Below are 20,554 nucleotides of genomic sequence, written 5' to 3'. Positions count from 1 at the left end.
AATTACAGAAGCCATGGCTTTGCAGGAAACTGGGCCCAGCTCACACAAAGGCTTTTAGTGCTGCTAAAAAAGGACTTAGATGTGGCAAATAGAAATAAAGAGACAAAGAACAACAGTTGTATAGTCCTTAAAGTTAAATTTTAGGGCTCAAACTACAATTGAGAAATTTGGTTCAAACACAATACGTACGTCACTTAAAGGGGTAGTTTGGGTGTTTTGAAGCTGGGTTGTATGAGGTACCTATCCATAGTCAGTGTATTACCTACAGAAGATAGCAGTCGGCACGCCCCCAGCTCGGAGAAACCGACAGGAGTACCGACACCGGAGCAAAGCAATGTACTGCTGTGGACGGGGCCGGCAGTAAAAACCACCTAAAAGAAAGGCTCACCTAAAAAAAACAACATCAGTTTAAGTGTACGCTGTATTTAGAATATTTTCCGATGGCGAACTGAACTGAATACTCAAATAGTTATACCTACTTAATACTTTAAATTGAATCAAACATTAAAATATATTGAACATAATAAATCAAAACCATCATTAAGTTCAGTGAGAATGTAATTACATTTCTCTTGACATATTTAACAAGGAAAATGCATAATGAATTGAGTGAACTTGGGCAAAATGAACATTAATGGAGCAGGGTCGTAATGCCACTAGCCCTGGGAATACAGCTAGATCGAAATTATGCTGCGGGTGATATGAAACCTTGATTGTGAGTCCAGACCAAGTAACACTTGTATAATATAATTTATCTGTCCGTCACAGATAAAAGCAGGGAGACAAGGGAGAGAAAATAACTTATTCTTCTTTGCAATTGCTAGTTGTAGATTAAAACATTTCTTTACTTGAATCAAATGTTCAGTTTTAGCTCAGACAATGTGTGAAATGACAGTAATCATAAATCACAGTCTTTCATATAGCAACAAGTACAACTTATTTCAGTTAACTGAGGAGTGTTTCTTTGAAATGGCATTTAAAACTTAGAGGTCTGGTACCGCTGATAACTGTGTCTATTTATGGTGGGTTCATCCAAGTGCTTTTAAAGGAAGCAAATATCAGATTGGTATCATTTTGAAGACAGCTTCATAGTTCAGGTGTGACAAGAAAAGAGAACATAAAAGGTTGCGTTTGTTGAAATGTATGATGAGTTCTCAGTCTGTTTAAATACCAAGTAGAGATTCTGTTATACAATACAGGATTGATTGAACATAAGAAATAGAAATGTATAATATAAATATAAATATATATATATGTGTATATATATATATACATATATTTATATATATGTGTATATATATATGTGTATATATATATATACATATATTTATATATATGTGTATATATATATATATATGTGTATATATATATACACATATATTTATATATATGTGTATATATATATGTGTATATATATATACACATATATTTATATATATGTGTGTGTATATATATATATATATATATGTGTGTGTATATGTTGTGCAAATTTGTACATTATGTATAGTATAACCGAATAGTTGTAGTCAAAAGAGAAGACGTAGTGCAAGGTGAGTGATTTATTGGTGTGCTAAAAATAAATCCGTGAAGCGTGTGTTGCAAATTTGCAGATTTAATGTCTGTTATGTGGGGCAGTGTATATACAGTACTATATAAAACAGAGGTTGGTGAGCTGAGCGTATTACAGTCAGACAGATATGGTGGTGTGAGGTGCAGTTAAGTAGTTTCAAAGAAACTGCTCTGTAGTCTGTACTTTAAATATTTCTTTCTTTAAATATTAAGCACTCACTTTTCAATCCACATCCACATGAACCACTCTTCACATCGACATAAATTAGATCCACCACACTGCACTTATTTAAAAAGAAAATATTTCACTTCCAAAACTCCAAAACAAATGCCAGGAGTTCATCTTTCATTTAAACAATATTATGACCGGTGTGTTTACTGCCAAATTAATCAGAGCACACAAGGCCATGTTGCCTCCCAAGTTACCATATGACCGGTTGCTGACAAGCAATGTAGCATTTAAAAGGCTTTTTTATTTTTTTTAAACAGAGTCCAGTACAATGCTCATTCCACATAAAACGTATTGTGGCTCATCACTTCCAGCAAACTTCACAAGAACAATGAGGGCAAAACAAAATCACCGATGTGTTTTAGCCAAATATTCTCTGGTCTAGCTCAGTTAAAAACACAAAACACAAAATCCATCAGCACATTAATGTTATTCACTACAAAGCCTGTTTGTAACTGGTAGGCTACCGACCATGTTATCGTAGTTTAGATAACAAACACTAGACTGTCCAACTGTTATTACAAACGTGGACTAACACTTGCCTGTTCATGTACTCACAGCGGTGCTCCGCTGCAGTTCAAGGCGTTGTGCCTCTGAAGAATAAGTATAGGGGAAACAATGGAGAGGATATTTGGCATTATTTTTGATTGAAAAGAGAAATGTGTATGAAGGCCAGATTAACAAAAGAAAAAGAAGACCGCATTCTCACACGCTGTTCTTCCTCTTAATACTGAAAGAGAGTAATAATACGACAGGAAGACCAAATGCTGCTCCTGTCAACAGCCAGTTTAAAACACTGAAGCCTTTATATTGCGGTCTTCAAGACCAGACCAGACTCAATTCACTAAACAGTAACAGTAATTTTACCTCGCAGAACATGGGAGTATACATACAATCCCACTCCAAACTAACCCTTTCAGTTATTTTGAAACTTAGCACAGCTAACTTTGACTCAGCAAGTGCTAGCGTTCAGTTCATAACCTTATTGATTAACTTAACGTCACTGCTTTTTGCAACAACTGAGTGGGCGTTTCCATTTGAAAAAAACAGACCCGCCCTTTAACGCTGGTCTTCAGGCCCTGATTTCCGCTCTTGTTGTTTATTAATAGTTGGCTGGGCTAGAATGAATGAATGCAGTGTGTGTGTCTACTGCGATTGGTCAATGATATTGACAACTGTTGTTGTTGTTGCTGTATGTTGGGGAGGAGGGGCTCATTCAGCCTTTATCTACAACTAGGATGTGTTACGCACATGTCCACACATTTTCTCTGTCTTCTTCCATTATTTTCACCACAAATATATTGACCCCTCTGTGCGCCCATTTTTAACAGTTTATTCAGATCAGGATCACGGTGGAAACTGGGCAAGCAGAACAGCACAGACCAGCATATCTGTTAGCCATGTAATGTACATTTAAAATGGAGTTTTTAAACAGCACTGTGGAGCAACGTTTTTATGAGTGGGTCACCATTGTTTTGTAACATGCATGGGCATGAGGGCACGCACAAGGGTACGCATGTGACGATGTTGGTGTCGATTCACATCCTGCCACTGGTTTCTTCTGGTATTCTGCTAATGGACATTAGGTTGTAATGACGGACTGGCAAACATAGCAACGTGCCAAGCCAGGGAAGAAGAAAACTGTTGGCAAGCAAATAAGGATGCAAACAATGTCGCTTTAAATATCGGCTTTGCAAATGTTTTATGAGGAAAGAAATGCATGTAGTGCATTTGTTAGACCTCAAAAGACCACAGGGCATTTTAATGAGAAACATTGAATGCAAATAGAACTCATTGTTTGTTTACAAGAAAACACCAGAGGGCACCTTAAACTACCCCACTAACCTCTGCAACTTGGATGAATTCAGATCCCACAAAATCTTCTGAGCAGACAAGATGACAACATTGCAGATCTGATAATGTGCAACAGTCAGAACAATATTAATGAAAATAAATCCATCATTTTCACCTATCCCCTCATTGATGTAACAGTGCACAAAATACATCTCTCAGTATGTAATGTATACATGCATGAATGCAAATTTGACATTTGGGAGACCGTAGAGCTTACTGATGTGGAGTGTTGGGGATTAGATTTTCATAGTGAGCCTGCATCCACTATTCCCCAACCTGTGATAGGCGAGGTAGCCCGCCATATCATTATTTCTTTTCGCATTATGCATTCTAATGTCAAGGTCTAATCCATGTTGACAGAATTGTGGTGATGAATTGTGTGTGTGTGTGTGTGTGTGTGTGTGTGTATCTGTGTGGGACACGTGTGGTGCAAAGACATTTTCTCTATGTTCAAAACGTGCGGAAAAATCAACAGCCACACACTGACCCACACAGTCGAGGGGGGGAAATGGGTGAGAAGCATAGGGGCATGATGACCCATTATTTGGTACCTTTTTCACTGGCCCTCTCTCCTGTGGTGAGGTTCAGTATGCGTCTGTCCTCCTGGTGTTACTAAGATATGTAGTCACTTGCAGCAGTTGTAAAGAGAGGTGCTCTTAAGCTACAGTTTATAGGCAGGTAGTGTCTATGCCTTATCTAAGCCTATATTATAGACTGTATGTTTTGTGCATGATGTGCTGAAGGGAATGAGAAATGAGGAGAGTACGTGCTGAAGCTGCCATGTCTCACCTGGCCTTGGAACGATTCGTTCCACTATGATAATGTGCTAAATGGAAAAGCGATATTAAAGCAGTTGTTGGTCGAGGTCAGGGCTGCCCAGATGTTAGCATTTATTTATTTTTTATTAAAAGGCCTGTGGGATCGCCGGCAATGCCGACCGACTATACTGTCTTTCAGAGGCTGTGGCAGGCTCAGTTTTATAGTTAGTGATGTGCTGGTATTGAAACTAGAAAACCTAAGGAATCCATCGGTAACAACCATGTTAGCTTGTTGGGAAGAAGGCTAAGTAATGCTCCAGAAAAACTGGCATGGCCCTTTTTATGAGGGTCCCTTTACCTCTGACCTCAACATATGTGAATGAAAATGGGTTCCATGGGTACCCTGGAGTAGAGGTCGACTGGATTTTTAATAGCTGATATTATAACGATAGTTTATAGACTAGTCGGCTACTTTTGCATACGCCGTTTTTAATAAATCCGTTTTTTGTCACTCCGAATGTAATAATACGAAGAGAATATCCTGAAGTGTGATTTGGGGGATTACGTCATTGGAAAATGTTCTATTTCTTTCCAATGGGCGATGCGCTGTTCTGCAGTATGACTGGCCAGGATTACTTCTGTTGTGTGTCTCATACATTGTTTAATGCCACTCTTGCAAACCATTAATGTTTGTGCATATTCCCGGCGTAAGGGGGAATCCTTCAATGTGCGATTTCATTTGACGAATGTCTGGTTATGTGGCTAGATTATTTGGAAGAGAGAATGCCAGATTGGTACAGTAAGCAAGTTAAAGTAACAGTGAATGATATCTTTCCCTCCCTCCCTCCCTGTCTGTCTGTCTTGTATCTGGGACAAAGAGCTGATAGTGTTGCGATATATATTCCAGTGATAACTTTTTTCCTCCCCCTCGACCTTGACTCTGTGTATGGAGCCTCCCTGCAAAACGGTGATGTGACAGTTAGCAGCTGTGCAGACATCGGCCACTATCAGAGCCCAGTTACACCGATAACGATAGTTTGTAAAACGTCTTATTGGCGCCTACATCTACCCACAAGTCACCCCTTTACAGACATGTATTGTCTTATTGCTGACATTGTATTCAGCAGGTTGGTTTCAAGTGTTTAACTATATAAAAGCTAAAATAATATTCAATTAGGAGAACTTGGGTTCCTAGACCCATTTTGCATCTTAACAATACAGGTGTTTACTTTTGGCCCGTGGCCCACCGTTGAGTTCCAGTTTGGGCACCCCTTGTCTACGTGAAATGTATTTAGACAACACATACAATAAGTTCATGCTCATGCAATGTCCCTCATACAAAGCAAAGCTACAGTGTGACATTTTAAAGAAGAGAATCCATTTTAATGTCTCTGCTTCTGTGTCTTGATTTGTCCTCCAGTGATCTGGTGAACGGCCTGGTGTTGTTGATGAACAGTAACATCAGCAGTCCAGTCAATCTGGTGAGTTCATCACACTCTGTTGTGTTTCACAAATTGAAATCGAAAGTTAATTCTGCACAGGCAGACATTCTACCGGTGAGTCAGATTATATGTCTGTCTCGTGTTAAACATGTTTGTCTCATGTTTACTACTCATGTTGACACTGATGTGATATGAGAGTTTATGAAATCTGTTTGCAGGGGAACCCAGAGGAACACACCATATTGGAGTTTGCTCGTCTCATCAAAAGTCTCGTCGGTAAGGCGTCCGATCGATCAAGATGGTTGTCATTCTGTGAGTCTCTGAGAACTCTTGACCCTTGCCATCTCAGACCCTGTCCAGTCGAGCCTTGCTTATAGCACTTATCTCTTAATGTCCTTCTCCAACTTTACTTGTCCTAGTTTCTGTTCTGTCTTACCCATTCTTTCTTAAGGTGCAGCTATTTTTCCCGTGTCACGGTGTTCCTGGCATAGACACTGATCTATTTCTCAGTGTATTATTTAACCCCCTTATTGGTGTAACAAAGGATTTGTCTCATATTATCAAGCCATAGCTTGCAGTCATTATGCTTTATACACAAAGTAATCATATTTCCATTCTCCCATTCACTGACAGAGCGACAATGGCTGCAAGGACAAAGTTCGCACTGGAAATGGCTTTGCTAGATGATTAAATATAAAATTGTCTAGCAGCACTAAAACAGGAGAAGATTAAAGAGCCTTTTTTCAATTTGCAATATGTTGTTGTTTTACTGTGGATAATGTCTATCGACATCAAAAACATGAAGGAGACAAAGCAAGTAGTCCAGTCACAGCTGTGGGTATCTAGTGTGGTATCTCCATAGCCAGAACGTGTAATTACATTTCTGAGGAGGTGCAGCTCCAGTCGTACCTCTAACAGAGTTACAGGACCTACGCATGAATCCACCACCAGAAGTATTAAAAGTAGGAGTAAGGAGAATAATAACAGCATGTCCTTCCCTCTGTACCTTTGTACCTGTCCATGAACGCACGTGCATTCCCACAAACTCTCTCTCACACACAGTGAGCCGAAGTCAGATCCAGTTCCTTCCAGAGGCCCAGGACGACCCACAGAGAAGAAGACCCGACATCCGAAAAGCCAAGATGATGCTCGGCTGGGAGCCCGTGGTATGTGCGACACACGACAGGCTCACATGCACACACACACACACCGTCCTGCAAACCTGCAGTCACAACAACTGATCAGTGTCTCATCATCACAATGTGCATTTGAAGCCTCTCGTTCTCCCCCCCCGCAAAGAAATGTTGCACTGTAGATTCACAATGACTGAGATGTTAAATAGAGCTGCTATTTTTATAGAGAGGTGGATTAATGGATTAGATTAATATTAAAAAAATATTACAACATTCTGTTGATATCAGTATGTGACTTAGTATTCAAAATCGCATAATAAAAAGTTGAAAAGCCAAACTCAATGGTTTTATTTGACTGTTTTACTGTAATAAATTCCTAAAAATAAGTCAAGTGGAGTTTGTATAGATGCAATTTTTTAGGGGATATTTGGGAGTTTTTTAAAAAATCGCGTCCATACATTGGCCCACATTTTTGATAAAGAGCCCTTACTTTTTATTATGAAATAATTGTGACCAAGATATGAACAGAGTGGTACATTTTACAGATGAAAACTAAACGTATTACATAGTTTGTCCATCAGAGCACAATTACAACACTTTTTCTAAAGTATCGCAAACAAACTTTTGGCGTTTCTGTACTGCAATTTCTTGTGACTTATCAGCCCAACATATACAGTATGTATCTGTGACAAGCTAATATCTGTCAGGCCAATTTGTTGTACATATAACTAAATAGAAATAGTGGATATTTATATATATATTTATAGATATTATTTGCTTTGTACAGATTTTATATTTTGAAATTAAATTTCTATGCAGATGATGACACGTAATCAGTATTTACAGTTTTAAGTCCATCATGTGTCAGTGAAACTCTGATACACTGAAATGTATATTGATTATTTTATTAATTTTAAGGTGAGTCCAGCTCGTTAAGAAAGATTGACTTAGTTTAACTGCAGGGCAAACTCTGAAATACATGAGGTCTTTAGATAGACAATTATTTCACAATTTACAAAAAATGTTATTGGCTGAATTAAAGAGTAATAGCATATTACACATTGTTCAGCTGTGTTTTGAGAGCAGGCTCCATCAATATATCACCATTAGCAGTGGACTACATGACTGCCTTAAATATTTAGTATATATATTAATATATTACGCTCCATCTCCACTCCCCCACCGCTCAGCTTTCACATTAGTAAAGTTGTTCCGTACCCGGGTGCACTTGTGTCATCATCCACGTGTATTTGTTTATGTTGAGATCAGGGCCCGGGTCCCTGATGTGAAAGCACCCTTAATGTTGTATGTGTTGTGTCTTGTGTGGACAGGTGCCCCTGGAGGAAGGTTTGAACAAAACCATCCAGTACTTCAGCCGGGAACTGGAGCACCAGGCCAACAACCAGTACATCCCCAAACCTAAAGCCGCCCGCATGAAGAAAGGAAGACCCAGACACAACTGAGGTCAGGTTTCCCACCACAGACTCTCCCGAAAACACCAAAAGGATGTTAAGACTCCTCAGAGAAACCCTTGAAGAGCAACTCTCTGAAATACACTCTGGAGTAGAGCACTCTGGGAATTGGTGTCTTTTTTTTTGAGAAGCAGAGAAAACTTTCTCTTTAAAAAAGAGTGTTGTGTTGCCTTGAGTTGGAGCTGCAGCTGCACTGCGGGATAACGGCTTTCCATACCGGAGCTTGCGTGTTGGATGGACAAGTTCGAATCAAAAACTTTTTTTTTTTGAGGCAAGAAATCTGAAACCCAGCCTTCCTTTTTTTTTTTTTGTGAATTTGTGCTTTTGCTATTTAAATTGCAGACGTGAGAATTTTGCACACAGCTCAAACTGTGCATCAGTGCTTCGTGTTTATTTGATCAGTTTCTTGTTGTTTGCTCTCAGGAGATGAGCTACCTGACTTTGTTTTTCCACTGGATGATTTGTCCTCTTATCAGTGGCGTGTCAACACGCAGGAACGGGCAAATCCTCTAGAAAGACTGTTACAGCATCATTACGTGATTATCAGAACGTCATTGTGTTCTACTTTGTGAAATCTCATTTCAGGATGTGCGTTATCAATTTCAAATGAAGATGCTATTTTAATAAAATATTTCCAATATTTTGCGTATGATATAATTAGGGAAGACGATATTTGTGTGTGTGAGTGTGTGAGTCAGTGTGATTGTGTGTGCGTGTGTGCGTGTGCGTGTGTGTGTGTGTGTGTGTGTGTGTGTGCGTGCGTGTGCGAGACGTTTCTACAATTGTTGTTTAGTGGAAGTAAAAAAGCAGGAGACTTAGGTAGTACGAACTACGAAGCCACATCTTTATTTACAATAATCTATAAGAAAAGAGCCAGACATCAGATTTTAACAGTAATTCATACAAATCAGCTGCCTCACTTGTAAAAATGTAAATACTGTAGCACACATAATTGTGTTTTTGAACATCGCCTCTGCTCTATAACTAATATGTGGAATAGTGAGAGACAGTTGAGAGTGGGTTATACTGGTTATACTGCCAGAGCGGCTGTGGAGTACTTGGATATTGACAGCTGCCTGGCAGATGTAAAACCAAGAGACTGACACGGTTAATAGTAGTCGTAGTTGACATTAGCTCCGTGTCTGTAAGAACCAGGGTCACGCGGTCCGATGGCGGCGTTTTCGTCATAGTGGTGCTGACGCCCCTGGTTAGTGGAGCGAGCTTGGTCCATCCAGTACGACAGGTCAGTCTCCAGCCTCTGGGGAGGAAAACACACCACAGATGTGACTCCTTAGGGAACGCAGCCTCAACAGATCTCACACTAATAAGACACAGAGGCAGCTGATAAGGTGTCCACACACGTGTCAGCAGGCACAGCTGTGGCAAATAGATATGCATGAAAGGCAAACGCTGAAAAGGCCAATGCTTCCACAGCGTTGGCCTTTCAAGGACGCAACAGCAAATGGCACATACAAGGTGTCGGGAATGGTTTTGTGTGAGAATTAATGCTACACTGGCTGAAACTGAAATGCTGTCAGTTGTGGCTGTGAGGGGATAATTCTGTGCACTCTGCTCCCTTTTTTTCTGCTCTTTGTTATCTGTTGCCTCCATACCTTGCGGTCTCCGGTGAATTCTACATGACAGTCACTGACCTGAAAGAAAACTGATACTGGCTCTGTTCGTGGGGATTCATGTAGTCAGTTCCACGTTTGTATTTATTCATTCAGCCAGTCAGACGGCAACATTGTGAGGATAACTGTGCCTTTTGAAAAAGATTATAGATATCAGACAAGACTACAGTTTACACCAGCTTCGTCACTCCACGATTTTGTCATCCACATATTTGAGAAATATAAAAATCCAGAATACTAAATTGTCTGTTTTATCTGTGTTTGTGTTTCTTATTTGTGTTTTTTTGCATTGTCTATCTTTTAAGCCAAGTTTAAAGCCCCCTTAAGATTTTAACACTAAAAAAACAAATCTGCCTCTTCAGATTGTGACGGTGTGGTTTGATAAGATTTGATTGATAGTTGTCCGGCAACAGCAGCAAACAACCCCGCAGGTGTCAACAAATCTATATTCAAACATTGCTAAGCCCTGATTGGTGCACGGAAGTATGTAACAACACATTTTTCCAACTGAGGCCCATCCACTCCAAACCAGTGAGGAAACAGCACAAAAAGAAATATGAAATAACAAAACACTTGGACCCCATTGCTTATAGTAAGAAGCTGACTAAAGGCACCCTCATCCATGCACGAAATTAACATTCGCCTCCGGTTCACTTGCGGTCTATGTGAGCAAAGGGGCGAATTTGCTTTCGTTTGCAAAGCAAATTCAACTTTGATGAACCTCGGCAGGCGATGGTCACTCGCCTGCATTCACGCATGTGTGACCGTACCTTTAGAAAAATGTTTTTTGGGGCCTTTATTTATTTATATAAAATGTTGCGCTTGCATTACCAAAAATGATCTCCATAACAGAAACATTACAAACTCGGGACATGGTCCAACAAAAGACACGAGGTGCATTCTTTACCCATACTGCTACGGGTTAAAAGTCTGAAAATCTCTGCCTCTGCTGCTTTGATTTTGACTGCTATTTTCTAATCTGTCTCGCCAAAATTCCCCAACTTTGAGGAAATGAAACACTAAATGTCTTGTTGTCTTCTAAGGTAATATACAAGTGAACCAGGTCACAACTGATTTTTACAAAAAAATATTGGTAGCATTTGCTGTTGAAGGCAAACTAAACATGAATCCTTGGTAAGAGATAAACTGGTAAGACTGTTTCTGTTGCTGTTCTGTGTGTTCTTTTCTTCCTCAAAACCTCATGTAAAAGGGTAGTATATCTACGTACTCTTTTTGTTATGTGGATCAGTTCTGTTTCGCAGAATCCCAGTCATGTTGACAGCTCCACTGGAGATTGATTTCTGTTTTTGTTGTATGTGTGTGTGTGCGAGAGAGACTTCAGGAGTACAGAGGAAATCTAAACGACACCCCACCTGCTCATCAAATCCCATGTACATAAACTGCATAATCCACTGCTGTACGTCTGGTCTACTGCGGTCCCAAAGTTGCCTCTTGGTTCTGCTCAGTTTCGCCAGGAACTCCTGAGCCTTGGACGAGGGGACGGCAACAGAGGACTTTGAAGGGACAGTACCAGCTCCTGCCACTGGATGGAAGCACAATCGGGCAGAAGAATTAAAGGGGCATTTTCCAAAACATCTTTCACTGGAGTTGATTTTTGTGACAGCAGTATGATCATACAGTTAAGTAAAATGTTACCATCTCTTTTCCTTAAGATCTTGTGCAAGCTGCTGTCACTGGATGCATCTGTTGAGGAGAGTCGACAGAGAGCTGTTGAGCTGCAGTTCCATTCTTCATGTCAGGTAAGTTGATAAATAATAGTTGAATCAGCTGTCATTCATTTCTAAAGTCACAATGTTTCTGTTCAGTGAAAATAGGTTTTGTTTGCCCAGTTGCCCAGTTATGGGCAAACAGAATACAGGTGATTTTTAATGGCCAATCTTTAAGACCAACTCTCTACTTGTATAAGACAGGCTACTCATACATAAATGGTTCGACCTCTAGCTCCATTTTATAAATAAAGAAAAATCATTTCTAATAATTGCACTGCAGCAGATTTTCTGATTAGCCTCAGTAGTTTTACACTTTTCCCCATTTCCGTTCCATAAACCAATTTCATGAATGAGTTTGTTCTCTGTTTATTTATTCTAGATGCAAATGTCAATATCATTGAGCGTGGTTAAATGAGGTTGCCAACACACATCCAATGAAACTCGCTGTTGGCCAAATTTGCATGTAAATATATGTACAATGTCCTCCTTCCTGCTGCTCTTCTCTCCCTCTGGAGCACTAAAGCTACACTTGAACATTCATATAGACAGTGTGCACTTATGAGTTGTACTTGTACCTCGCTGCACACCGCCAGATCAGTCAGATAACCTTGTGAAACGCTTGTAGTGGCAATTGACTGCTCTCTCAGAACACAAATCCTTCGCCACATCCAGGCCATGTTTCCTTTAGTCTCAGAGGGGTTTAATTAATTTGTTATTCTGAGGAGTTAAAACATGAAACTGAGGTTTTGTCTAAGCTAAACCTACTTCAGAATACTGTGCTGTAAAAAGTGGAAGGATAGAGTTGGAGTAAATAGCTTGCATGTGGTTTTTTTCTCCAGTTTGTTTCAAATGAGCTATGAACAACAACATGCCTGAATAATTCCTCTCATTACTGTAGAAGTCTTTCCACGACATGCACAGTAGGAGTCATTCTTTCCAGAGCTTTTGCATTTTCTCCAACAGCCGTTATTAGAAAGTAATGAACCCCTCCACATCTGCAACGCTGCATTAATCAGCTTATCATATGTATTACATGCATGTAATGCATGGCTCTATAGAGATGGAATTGTTGGTCGGTCAGTCGGTTCAGACTCAAATATCTCAACAACTGTTTGAAGGATTACCATGAAATCTTTTCCAGACATTCATGGCCCCCAGATGGTCTTTCCTACTGACTTTGGTGATCCCCCCAACTTTTCCTCGAGGGCAACCATGAGGTTTGTGGATTTCAATGGATTGTCTCAACAAGGATTTGATGGATTGCCATTCAATTTTGTACAGACATTCATGTCCTTTATGTAGCGCTTTCATCAGGTCGAAATCTCATATAGTCCAGTTCTTTGGTTTATGACTAAATGCATTCAAAACTAATGACATTTCCATCAGCTTCAGCTGTTATGATGTCATGATGACACGCTAAACTAAGATGGTAACATGGTAAACATTATACTGGCTAAACATGCTGATTTAATGATCAAATTATGCACATAGTCTTCAGGAGACGCCACTACTACTATCTATTCAGTGTTACTAGAGACCATCTTGCAATGGGATCACACAGCTGCGACGCTAATTCAGACCAGGGGCGTAAAGTTGCGGGGCCAATGGCCCCTTCCATTAACCCTGCATGCTTTGTGATTGAATCTTGCCTACATTTTAACTGCATTATCACATTCTATTATATCTACTTGTGTATTGTATATTCTCACTGTCTGTTTTTGTTACCTGCCTGGGGACTACGGATATAAATTGGCATTCTTGCTAACTCCGGCATGTTTTGAATCTTGTATTTTTCATACCGATGTTCATTAACATGCTCTGTCCCACATCAAATAGGCTAAACAAATAAATAAATAGCCTAAATAAAATAAACATAACAGCAGTAATTTCATGTGTCATTTAGACAATAACACAGGCAGACGTGGTGTTCTCTGTGATGGATTTCCCATCTCAACTAAGTTTTCTAAAGTCTTTGTAGGTTGTAGATTTAAATTAATAAATAATTACACAAATGTATGTTATGCTTTGAAAAGAGGTCAGTAGAAATGTAGATTATACTGATTCAAAGTGAGTAGGATAAAGCTATTGATATGGCCTTTTAAATTTGCTCTCTTAAGAGTCCATATTTTCTCTTTATTGTATTTCCATTTTCCTTATCAAAGTTACCTCCGGTGCGTGTGTCTGCTTTTTCCTTTTCATGTTTTCTAAGAACAAACTTTCTATTGAATAACACCCCACACACTCTGACATGCAGTTACTGTTCTTTTTTATCTGCTCATGCTTTTAAAACGACCACAACAGTACAAAACCAGATGGTGAAGGACAGAATAGTGTGGACAAAGAAAAAAAAAAAGCAAAGCAAAGCAAAGCAGAAGAAAAGAGCAAGATTGATCTCACCTCTAAGAGCAAAGAGTGTCAGCAATATAGCCAGCCCTATTAACCTCATATAAAGCCACTGAGATGCCATCTTGTACTCGCTCAGAGTCTTTACAGAGCTGCTTAAAAGCAACAACTGTGCATAAAACTGCTGCACACCAAAGGGAAGAGTGGGCGGCAACCCAGACTTTCCAAATGGAAAACTGGCCTATGGGGGTGGAATGTCGTTTATTTCCTCGCCTACAGCAACAAGTCTGAAACTGGGAAATTTTCCGCTCTTAAATGAATTTTCATGTGTGTCCCAGGTACTTTTCCATCCCCCATATATACAGCACTCGAGCAGCAGTGAGAAGGAATAAAGAGCAGAGCTCCTTTGTACCTGAAGAATGTGGCTTGTCAAAGATATTCAGGATTTCTAAGAATTGCAATTTGCAATTTCTGAAGCGGGTTATTGTGGTACAAAATGTGCTACAAAAAAATACTGCTTTCACTTAATGAGAAAAATGATTGCACTGTCTGAGGTGAATTAATGTAAATTGTGCACAGTAATTCAATCTCACAAACTCTGGATTTGTATGCATGTTGAAGGTGTCTCTGAAGTATTTATTACAGCAGGTTTTTCTGACTGGACACTAAAATAACCGAGGAGAAATCTAGACGGTAGCAAGACCTACTTAAAATTCATTTGACAGTGCAACATCTAAGGATGTCTTTGCTCTTGTGGAAAACATCAATTATTCAGCCAATTATGTATGAGAGGCAGAGTGAGTCTCATTATCGGCCAGGTATGTTCAAAAGGCTTTTTTTCAGTCCTGCAGTGAGATTAAAGTACGATGCTGCACATGAAATGAGCTGAATGCAGCAACTATCTCAGTCTAATTGTTTTATAATTTAAGCACCAGCTAAACATCCCTCTTGGGTTATTAATTAAAAACATTTAGCCCAGGGAGATACCGCTGTTATCCACTTCCCCCAGTGCTACATCTCAACTTAGCGTGCACTTTATCTTACCTCGATTTCTTGATCATGCTTAGAACTCGGGTGTTGTAACCATAAGCAACTGGTCATACCAGACCAAGTACCCTTACCAAAACAAAAATAAGTTTATTCAAGTGTGCTATTAGTATACTCCTTTTAAACTTAAAATAAGAGAGTATACTTTCAGTTTACTTTTTATGTACTTATCAGAGATATACTTAACAAAAGTATACATAAGTATACTTGGCTCATACTGACAAGTATACAGAAGAGTCTAATTATACTTGGATTATACTAACAAGTAAACAGAAACGTCTAAGTATTCTTGCCTTATAGGCCTACAGAAAGGTATACTTGGCTTGTAGTTGTGCTTACTTTTTGATAGAGTAGCCTATTAAAGTGTGTGGGCTGTAGTTGCAAACCGCTGAGTGCATTAAATCGAGCAAGGGGGTCTTTTATTTCTTATAAATTCAATTTTCATTTGTAAAGGGAAGATTGTGTTTTATTGTTCATCAACAGTTACAGCTTTTCTGATCCTAGATTGGATGATAAACTGTTACTTTATAGAGGTTTCATTCAGAGATTCTCACTGAACTTGTAATACGATCAATGTGTGTGTCGGAGAGTGAAAGTGTTTAGTTTGGAACTACTGTACAAACAGTCTCTCTGTCTCTCACAGGCTGAGCTGGAATGCAGGAAACCCAGAGGCTGCCAGACGATTGCACGACATTCATGATGGATTTGGACAGAAGGTGAAGTGAGCGGCAACACAAAAGACGGTAAGAGGAAAGAGGTGGAAGGCAGAAGAATACAGGTGAAGAATACAGAGAGAGAGGATGAATACATTTGTGAACTCTTGCTTTCCTTATTTCATCGTTCAGGCTCTGACAAAAGTGGCTATATACATCCTCTTTATGAAGACTACTTTTCTCCAGCTCTCACACACTCACACTGGGCATAGAAGAGAAAAGAGGTCAGCTCATCCACCGGTGGACTGACCTGGATTGATCAGTCTGAAGTGGTCTTAAGTCACACAGACACACTCCTGGCTTCCAGTTACTGCTGATTACCCAAACCTGCCTTCCATCCAGTGGGCTACCTTCGGGTCTGAAAAGTGAAACCAACGCTGAAGTGCCTTAAACTTGCATTCTTTCTAACAGCCAGCAGGGGGCGACTCCTCTGGTTGCAAAAAGAAGTCTGACCCTACTTCTCACTTGATTTATTACCTCAGTAAATATTGTAAACATGAGTTTATGGTCTCAATCTCTAGTTTAAAGTCTTCTTCAATACAGCATGATGTTCATTTAGCAAATTATTGTCCCATTTAGAGTCAAATAGACCATAAAGCAGGGTATGCTTTAGGGCGTGGCTACCTTGTGATTGACAGGTCGTTACCACGGCGTTGTCCATGTTTTTGTCTTACAACTTTAACCCTTTCCCACTTTCTTCACTCACTCTTTGCCTTATCGTTGTTGCAACCACAGTGGTAGTTGGACGTTCTGTTTTGTGCAATCAGAGTTATTTGTTTGTGCTTTTTGACTTACCTTAACTTACCCTTGATTTACCTGAACTTGTATGACCCTAGTATTGCCAGGATCATTACCCTCCAACTCCCATGCTTGCCTGCCTCACCAGCTTGTTACCATAACCCCGAGCTATCACACCAGCCACGCTCTCACTCTCATTAGCCTGCCCGGCTCATCTCAGCTCAGCTCACCCCCTGCTGTCCGCCATCGCCCCGCCACCCTCCGCCTCCGCTGCCTCTCCTCGACCTCTCACCATCCTCATCGCCCTTGGTCCCTAAAATACATCCTTCATTTACTCTACTCTGAGTCTGTGTCTGCATTTGGGTCCACCAATCACTGATCGTAACACAAACCTCCGCTTTCAGTGCAGACATGCCAATAGATACAATAAGTTTCCAGTTTATTAGGTACATCTAAGGTTAATGCAGTCTAATAAAAGAGGCCTGCAATAAATCTGTGAAGATAATAATGTTCAGTTTTGTTGAAACTGTTTTAAAGGATTTTATCCTAAATATGTCTATTTGGACATCTGACTTTAACAGAGACTTTATGGGACACATAATGTCACTGTGCAAGTTGGATAACATACTTTTCATTTCTTTGTGGCTTTTTGGCAAACAAAAGAAATATATAATTGTTTATGCACAATCCATAAAACATGTAAAACATTAAATACGTCCTTATTTGTTTGTGCAAGCCCAGGTTGTGGCAAAGGGAAGGGTTACTACATCAATACTTTTCACCATATTGGGTTTTAAAAAGGTCAGACGAAAAAAAAAAAAAATTATATAAAGAAATTGAAAATATATGCAATTGTTTTTATTTTTATACATACAAAAGTCAATATTAACCAAATGTTTGTTAAATTGTTAAAATATCACAAGTCTCCAAACTAGTGAACATCTTCTACATCTAACCACATGTTAAAGGTGACTTCTCGCCCCTCAGACTCTTCAATCTTCACCCTGTCTCTCCTCTCCCTCACTCCTCATGTTCAGGGTCAGACTCGGGACTATCGTAGCCCAGCTCGTTGGCGATGGGGAAGTGAGCCCAGAAGGTACGAGCCAGGTCCTGCATCCCGTGGTGAGCTGCCTGGGCTTGCAGCTCCTCCAACCACCCGAAAAAATCTGACGACCACATACCCCAGTAGGGTAGGCTTCGTTTCTCCCTCTCCCCTCTGCTGCCGGCTGCGTCGCTCTCCTCTTCTCCTCCTGTCAAACAAGACAGTGACAGAAAGAGGTGTGAACATTATTTCACACCCTGTCCATCATTTCAGGATTACTGCATATTACATTGTCAAGTCCATTCATTTGTAATGACTTGCTGACATACCTGTAGGGGGCAGGAAGCCGAGGAGAAGAAAATAGAGCAGCACAGACATGTACAGAGCTTGCATGCTTTCAGCAACTGAAAGACACAACACAGAAGGCTTGACCTGGAAAAAAGTAATTTGTTCTGCAGTCTGCAAGTGAAATACATATGTGTGTGTGTGTGTGTGTGTGTGCGTTCGTGCGTGTGTGTGAATTCAGGTGCATATAGCATCACCAGATTGTGTAGAACATGATGTAAAGATGGAATATAATATTCAAGACAACAGCATTCCCTTTAAAAAACATGCCGGCTAAAATTGAAAATGCATGTGTCAAGAACATCTTTGCTTCACCAAACATCATCTTCTGTCTTATCTTACCGGATCAGTTGGAGATTACGCTTGTGGTCCTGTCCCTCGTCCTTCTGTATGAGACTGATCTCAGGAGGACGACTGCATCTGGATTAGAAGTAGGCATGTTTGTTTTTCACATATTGCCTCTTTCCACCTGCCTGCCTCCAAAGCACGTCATTGAGCGTCTTTCACACCTCTCATGTCCATTTGCTTTGTACAGAGGAATTTATCATCATTTTTTTTTTTTTTTTTTTTGCCACAAAGTGTAAAAATGTAATAATGTTTTGTTAAGATGTTGTGTTTTCAGGCAAGGTAAGGTGATTTAAAATGAGTGGACACATCTGGATCCAGCCTCTGGCCCTTTAACTCCCTAATTACTTGATATATATTTAACTATGTTGTTGTCAAAACCGTCAGGAGCTCAGTGTGAGATTTTTCGCCTTGAGCTGCATTGAATAATATTGCTGTTTTTCTCAAGGTGAAAAGAGGAGAGAAAACATGGATGAAAGCAGATGAAAAAGAAGTATGTACCAGGCACTTTTCACACTTCCTATCCAGACAGAACGTACCAACACTACATCATCAGCCACAGGGACTGAAGTTAGTTGTCAGTTTTTTTTTTGTTTGACCATCAATTTCTCTGTTCTGTGGATGTTTGTTTCTCTCTGAGGACATCGGCAGAGAGAGGAAGGGTTATTACTGAATCCATGCTGTGTCTTTCTGTTGTGCTTTCAGGACAAACCTCACACACTTGGTTACTGTCAGCTTCCACACACAAAGTACAGATGATCTTTGTCAGTGAAGGTGTAAAGGACTAAGTTGGTGTTATTCTATATTTTTCTTATTGTCAACTTACGGAAGAAATACATGTTTAAAAACGGCTTACAAATATGTAGTTTAATTTAAAGAAAAGGTTAAAATAATGCTAAAGCAGCTTGTTTTTTTTGCCAAATATTAGTCAAACAGGAGTGAAGGGGGCATTTGTAAGCATCATATTAAAGCTGCAGTAGGCAGAATGTTTTTGGCATCATTGGGCAAAAATTCCATAATAACCTTTCAGCATATTGTAATTCAAGTGCTCTGAGAGAAAACTAGACTTCTGCACCTCCTCATGGCTCTGTTTTCAGGCTTTAAAAAATCTAGCCCGTGACAGAAAACTTTAGCCAATCACAGGTCATTTCAGAGAGAGAGCGTTCCTATTGGCTGTTCATTCAACGGAGGCAGCTATCAATCACTTGCAAACTCCGATCAAATGGTCAAACTAGGCAGCGCTGATCAAATATGAATCAATATTCTGTTTCTGTAATGCCTATTTCTCACCTCAAATGTTTTCAGAAACATCTTGTAGTGTTCTGTTTAGCTGTAAAATGAGAAAGTTTGCTCCGGCTGGTGGGCGGTCCTTGGTATTTCCTCAACAGATCTCAACATGGCTGCCGGGTAACAAACTTTCTCATTTCACAGCTAAACAGTACACTACAATATGTTTCTGAGAACATTTGAAATAGTCGTTACAGTAACAGAATATTGATTCATTATTGATCAGCGCTGCCTAGTTTGACCGTTTGATCGGAGTTTGCGAGTGATTGACAGCTGCTCAGAGAAGGCAGGCTCCAGCTCGGCTCTGATTGGTTGTTTTACTCCGCTCTGTGAAATCTTGGAGATGCCATTAGGAGCACCGGAGGACACAGAGACACATTGTTTTTTTTCTGATTACCTGTCTCATGCACTACTGTCACAATATAGTGACCTGTTTATAAAAATAACTTTTTTAATCACCCACTGCAGCTTTAATACAGTTTATATTTATTTAACCTTTATTCAACCAGTAAGGCCTCACTGAAATTAAAAATCTCTTTTTCAAGAGCGTCCTGGCCAAGAAAGGCAGTATTACCAGTAAGATTCAGGCAAATAACATGACAGATAACACAAAACAATACCAAAACATTATTGTTTAAAACTGAAAAATTAAAAACATTTCTGATGCAATCAGATAAAATATTTAATCCTAGAAACAACCTAAATGGTGCCCTAAAAGAACCAAAGAGGAGTCTCTAACCATAAAAGTAAACTAGACCGTTTTAAAACATTAACTATACTGCCAGAGGAGAGAACACGTACTGTATGTCCTGAAGCAATGATTTGAATTCACAACATTTTTCAATTTAGATGAGAATAGATCTGACTATTGACATG

General features: G+C 39.7%; 3 protein-coding genes across 5 annotated transcripts in view; 1 reads left to right on the top strand and 2 right to left on the bottom strand.

Annotated features, from left to right (window-relative positions):
- uxs1 (UDP-glucuronate decarboxylase 1) overlaps nt 1-9,097 on the top strand; it is a 36,937-nt gene extending 27,840 nt beyond the window's left edge. For all 3 annotated transcript variants that reach the window (XM_074658905.1, XM_074658903.1, XM_074658904.1), the window contains exons 12-15: nt 5,831-5,891; nt 6,071-6,128; nt 6,915-7,018; nt 8,317-9,097. In XM_074658905.1, the coding sequence (XP_074515006.1) occupies nt 5,831-5,891; nt 6,071-6,128; nt 6,915-7,018; nt 8,317-8,448 (355 nt within the window). In that variant the 3' untranslated portion in view covers nt 8,449-9,097. The remainder of the gene's footprint in view (nt 1-5,830; nt 5,892-6,070; nt 6,129-6,914; nt 7,019-8,316) is intronic.
- Nucleotides 9,098-9,277: 180 nt separating this feature from the next.
- ecrg4a (ECRG4 augurin precursor a) lies at nt 9,278-14,366 on the bottom strand. Its single transcript, XM_074658906.1, has 4 exons — nt 14,216-14,366; nt 11,745-11,792; nt 11,462-11,631; nt 9,278-9,715 (listed from the first exon to the last, which is right to left on the bottom strand). Exons 1-4 carry the CDS (start codon nt 14,283-14,285, stop codon nt 9,566-9,568), a joined length of 438 nt encoding a protein of 145 aa, XP_074515007.1. The 5' UTR covers nt 14,286-14,366; the 3' UTR covers nt 9,278-9,565.
- A 2,728-nt stretch (nt 14,367-17,094) lies between these two features.
- Nucleotides 17,095-18,506, bottom strand: otos2 (otospiralin 2). Its single transcript, XM_074658601.1, has 3 exons — nt 18,389-18,506; nt 18,031-18,105; nt 17,095-17,909 (listed from the first exon to the last, which is right to left on the bottom strand). Exons 2-3 carry the CDS (start codon nt 18,092-18,094, stop codon nt 17,680-17,682), a joined length of 294 nt encoding a protein of 97 aa, XP_074514702.1. The 5' UTR covers nt 18,095-18,105; nt 18,389-18,506; the 3' UTR covers nt 17,095-17,679.
- Between the last annotated feature and the right edge of the window lie 2,048 nt (nt 18,507-20,554).

The sequence above is a fragment of the Sebastes fasciatus genome, chromosome 14 (assembly GCF_043250625.1).
Source record: "Sebastes fasciatus isolate fSebFas1 chromosome 14, fSebFas1.pri, whole genome shotgun sequence".
Taxonomy (NCBI): domain Eukaryota; kingdom Metazoa; phylum Chordata; class Actinopteri; order Perciformes; family Sebastidae; genus Sebastes; species Sebastes fasciatus.
Note: the sequence above shows the minus strand (reverse complement) of the source record. Positions and strands in the feature narration are given on the sequence as shown.

Coding starts and splice junctions, on each gene's coding strand:
- ecrg4a (XM_074658906.1), bottom strand. CDS start 14,285: ATGGCATCTCAGTGGCTTTATATGAGGTTAATAGGGCTGGCTATATTG. Junction 11,632..11,744: donor GATCTTAAGGAAAAGAGATG/GTAACATTTTAC, acceptor GCTTCCATCCAG/TGGCAGGAGCTGGTACTGTC. Junction 9,716..11,461: donor ACATGGGATTTGATGAGCAG/GTGGGGTGTCGT, acceptor TTTCCTCCCCAG/AGGCTGGAGACTGACCTGTC.
- otos2 (XM_074658601.1), bottom strand. CDS start 18,094: ATGCAAGCTCTGTACATGTCTGTGCTGCTCTATTTTCTTCTCCTCGGC. Junction 17,910..18,030: donor CGGCTTCCTGCCCCCTACAG/GTATGTCAGCAA, acceptor CTTGTTTGACAG/GAGGAGAAGAGGAGAGCGAC.